The sequence below is a fragment of the Poecilia reticulata genome, chromosome 6, assembly GCF_904066995.2.
Source record: "Poecilia reticulata chromosome 6, P_reticulata-male-v2, whole genome shotgun sequence".
Classification (NCBI taxonomy): Eukaryota; Metazoa; Chordata; class Actinopteri; order Cyprinodontiformes; family Poeciliidae; genus Poecilia; species Poecilia reticulata.
In genome coordinates, this window is record NC_088835.1 from 32,743,338 (window position 1) to 32,747,510 (window position 4,173).

The 4,173-nt window shown below is 49.5% G+C and overlaps 1 protein-coding gene across 1 annotated transcript; it reads right to left on the reverse strand.

Moving 5' to 3' along the window:
- Positions 1-279: 279 nt before the first annotated feature.
- slc10a3 (solute carrier family 10 member 3) lies at positions 280-2,981 on the reverse strand. The gene is made up of 2 exons (XM_081608487.1): positions 789-2,981; positions 280-672 (listed from the first exon to the last, which is right to left on the reverse strand). Exon 1 carries the CDS (start codon positions 2,548-2,550, stop codon positions 1,186-1,188), a length of 1,365 nt encoding a protein of 454 aa, XP_081464613.1. The 5' UTR covers positions 2,551-2,981; the 3' UTR covers positions 280-672; positions 789-1,185.
- Positions 2,982-4,173: the final 1,192 nt, after the last annotated feature.

Sequence of the window (4,173 nt, forward strand, 5' to 3'; positions counted from 1 at the left end):
ACATTCCTGAGAGCTCAAGCAGCCAAACAGAGGCAAACATTTCTGTTTCCCACCATGGAAGTGTGTTTAGCTTCAGCCTACAGATCAAGACTTTCTGTGTTGCTGTGAAACTGATGAACTTTGACCCTGTGAAACTGTTCAGATAAAACCTGGACCTTGTCCCATGTTGCAACAAGTTAGTAAACTCCCATTTCCTCATTAGCTTTCCTTTTTATTCAACAGCTCCACGTTTCAGGAATGTCGCACCAGTTCACTTCACGTTTTTACACACAACACTTTTCAGAGGAAAAACTTAAAGGCACAAAAATAATTTATTTGAAAATGATAATTTGACGATTTTCGGCTTTCAGCCCTGAAAATATCTGACTGATTGGAGCTAATTTTATTTATGGGTGTGGTAAGGGGAATTAATACAAACCCAGATTTTTATTTGTAAAACAAGTTACAAACCTTTTTCAGATCTGTCGCAGAAAATCCTGAGAACAATCAGCGTTTATGGTCAGAGCATGACAAAGTTCAGGACTGTGAATACTTTAGCGTGGCTAGCTCTGCACCCCGTTTGCAGCTTGTTGTAACAAGCCGAGTTTAAAGAAGCAACTGGTGATGATTCATGCTGAGCTGTTGAAAGTTTCACCACCAGCAGAAAAACCGCATCTTGGTGATGAATGCACCCTGGAAACAAAACACACAGCTGAGAAATGAAAGCTCTCACAAGGACTTTATTCTTCATTTTCAAACATTCAAGTACATGGATGTGAAATATCCAAGACACAATCAGAGGCAAATACCTTCTGAAGGAAATAATCACATCATCATGTTCCTCTTGAAGCAGCCATGTTCCCCTCACAGGCTAAGACACGTAGATCACTTGTAAACATGATACATTTTCAGTCTGATTTTAGAAATACAAAAATCCGTCTTGTAGAAAAATAAGTTCTGTCTTCAGAGGAATATCAGCATGAAGAAGCTCACAGTAGAATCTGATCTGAAAAAGGAGCAACACACAAAACTCTCAGGGGTAAAAGGCCTTTGGTTTCCATGAAAAAATACCAAAAACGACATTAAAAGAAGCAGAAAAGATCAGTCCGCTGTACAACAGTGATGAGTGGACCGGAACCGAGCCGCCACAAGGCAGACGGATGTCCACGGGTTTCCAAAGGTCCATTCTGCAGCTACAATCAGCCGTCACTCCTGAGGACAGCAGAGCCTCCGCCAGATGAAGGAGCCCAGGACGATAAGGAGCATCTCCGAGGTGCTGCTGAGCGCCACGATGAAGGGCGCCTGCGACGCAAAGTCCGCCTCCACCCGCCGGAAGGACAGCTGCATGACGGCCAGGGCCAGCAGGCTGTTCTGTACGCCCACCTCGATGCTCACGGTTTTCCTCTGCGGCAGAGCCAAGCCGGCGGTTCTGGCCAGGCCCGCGCCGACCAGGAGGCCCAGCAAAGGCACCGTCACCCCGACCGCCACGATCTGGGGCTGCACGTTGGCCAGGATGGACGACCCCATCTGGTAGGCCATGAAGATGCCACCGATCATCAGCACGACGCTGAAGGGCCGGATGAGCACCAGCAGGACGCGGGTGAGGGCCGGGAGTCGCAGCTTGATCAGCATGCCCAGGGAGATGGGGATGGCGATGAAGAGCAGGGTGCCCAAGATCTTCACGAAGGGGACGTGGAGGGCGGCGTGTACGCCCAGCAGCCTGCCGTACAGAGCCGAGGAAAGAGGCATGGCCGCCGTGGCCACCACCGTGGACACCAGCGTCATGGAGATGGCCAGTGTGACGTCGCCCCCCAGCAGCAGGCTGTAAAGGTAGCCGCCGCCGCCCCCCGGGGCGGAGCAGGTGATGACCAGGCCGAGGGACAGCGCGGTGGGCAGCGACAGCAGCCGGGACGCGCAGTAGGCGTACAGCGGCATGACCAGGAACTGGGCCAGCACCCCCAGCAGCAGCGCCATCGGGCGGCGCAGCAGAGCCCGCAGCACCTCCACCTCCACCTTGCAGCCGAAGGCACACTTGTTGACGAAGATGAGGGGCAGCAAGGCGAACAGCACCGGGTTCTCCGTGAAGTGGGACAGGCCCCCGGACTGCAGCAACCGGGTGGCCTCGTCGCCCTCGCTGGGCTCCACTCTGATGAAATATTCCGTCCTCTCCTCGATCAGAACCGGAACCGAGTCCCGGTCCCGGTCCAACAGCTGGATCTGCAGCGGCGCCCGGCCCGGAAACCCGGAACGGATGCTGATGATGAAGCTGCCAGCTGGTCCTTCCCGGCCGCCGGCCGTCACATTCAACACGGAGAGGACCTCCGGGTCCAGAGACCGAACCCTAACCGTCTGATTCCGGCTGGAGCCCCGGTACCGACTGGAGATCACGATCACTCCTTCAGTGTTTTCCGGAAACTCAAATTCCTGCGCCGATCCGTCCCCGATGGAGATGTAGCCGGTATAATTCGACCGGCTGGTGTCGGTGCTGCTGTCCACGGTCAGGTTCCCGATGGCCCAGGTCCGGTTCGGTCCGCCGATCAAGAGCAAACAGAGAGTAAAAAGCGTCCTCATCGCAGTGGCGGCCAGGGGGCGGAGGGGCGCCGCAGAGACACGCTTCGGCCCGGCCAGGGCCCTGCGCAGACGGCTACACCGCCACCCGGACCAGCCGGCACGCCGAACTTCTCATTCCTGTCTTTGGGATAAAAGCTCCGCGTCGTCGGCCGCCTCCTCGTCTTGTCTGGTTCCCATTTTCGTACCGCCTTTATACCGAACCCGAAGCATCACCCCGCCCTGTCCGGCCCTGACGGAGCCCAACTGCACCGCGGCAGCTCCGGGAATCCAACCCACAACCGGCCGGTTGGTCTTCAGTCTGAAGGAAGAACCGCAGCTTCGCCTCTTTCGCTCATTTTTTCTCTAGAAAGATGAAAAGCGATTAAAAAAATAATGATGACGGACCCTGCAGCCCTTCTGCCGAGACGTGACGTCAAGATGGCTAATGGAAGATGCAGACTTCCGCTCAGGCATGCCAAAATAAAAGTCTCCTTAGATGAGCGAACACGATTAGCCCGATTGTGTGAATAAAAATGAAAGCTTAGATTAGATGGAGGAATGTCGTGTTCATGCTATGGGATGTTATCTTAGAGTTTTGACCTTGATTAATATGAGTTTCCAGACTTAGACTGGATCACAATGATCCATTTAGAAAATTAGATCAATCATCTACAAGAAATTCAGCTTTAATGCAGCATTCATCCTGTTTGTTTTTAGATTCTAGTTACCAAAATTCACCTTTGGGTGTTTAAGACCAGAACTAGTTCTTTCAGTTCAGGACTGGGTGATGTTTTCATCTGGTTCTAACCTGAGATTAAAGTAGCAACTCATTACAATGGAGAAGTTTTTCTTTACTATAGTTTAGCTACCTGGGTTTTTAAATTATAATCTTGAAATATTATTGTTGCATTGGCAAGTTACATGAAAGTATTTTGGCAATTAAACGTAAAACAGTCTCATGCCTTCTTTTCTTTCCACTGAAGGGTTTCTATCACAGATTAAAACATTTTTCATCTGACTACAAACTGACACTGTTAAGAAATTGAATATTTAACAAAACTATCTAATCTCTGACAGATTGAAGTGCTTAAGGAGAAGGAGGTGTCATGAGGTTTTATCAACCAATCAAAAAAAAACTTGGTGTAACCATAGTAACGAGTTGACAGAAACACAAATATATGTACTTCCTTTACTGCATAAGATGCTAATGATGTTTTTCTTCCTTCATCACAGACAGAAATATTTTTATATGGCAAAGACATAAATAAATAATCACTAACAAAATAATGTTTGATTAATACCTAAAGTGTAATAAATTCTCATTAATTGGCTTAATGCTTTCATTTTTAAAGAAACTTCCTGCTGTCCCACTCCAACCATGACCACCTTGATGGTCCATAATCCATGGAGCGGCGCTGCGTCACAGCTCGCCCAGTCAGCAGGGGCGGTCACGTGACCACAGAAGGAGGGGGGAGGGGGAGGGGGGCATTACACCCTTTATTTACAGCTGAGTAAAATAATGGAGGAAAAACCAAAGCGAAGTTCAGTCCTACATTAAAACAATTAAAGATATTTTTATCCTCCACAATCTGGATTCCATCCTGTTTTATTAATCCATCCGTCCGTCCATCGGTCCATCTGTCC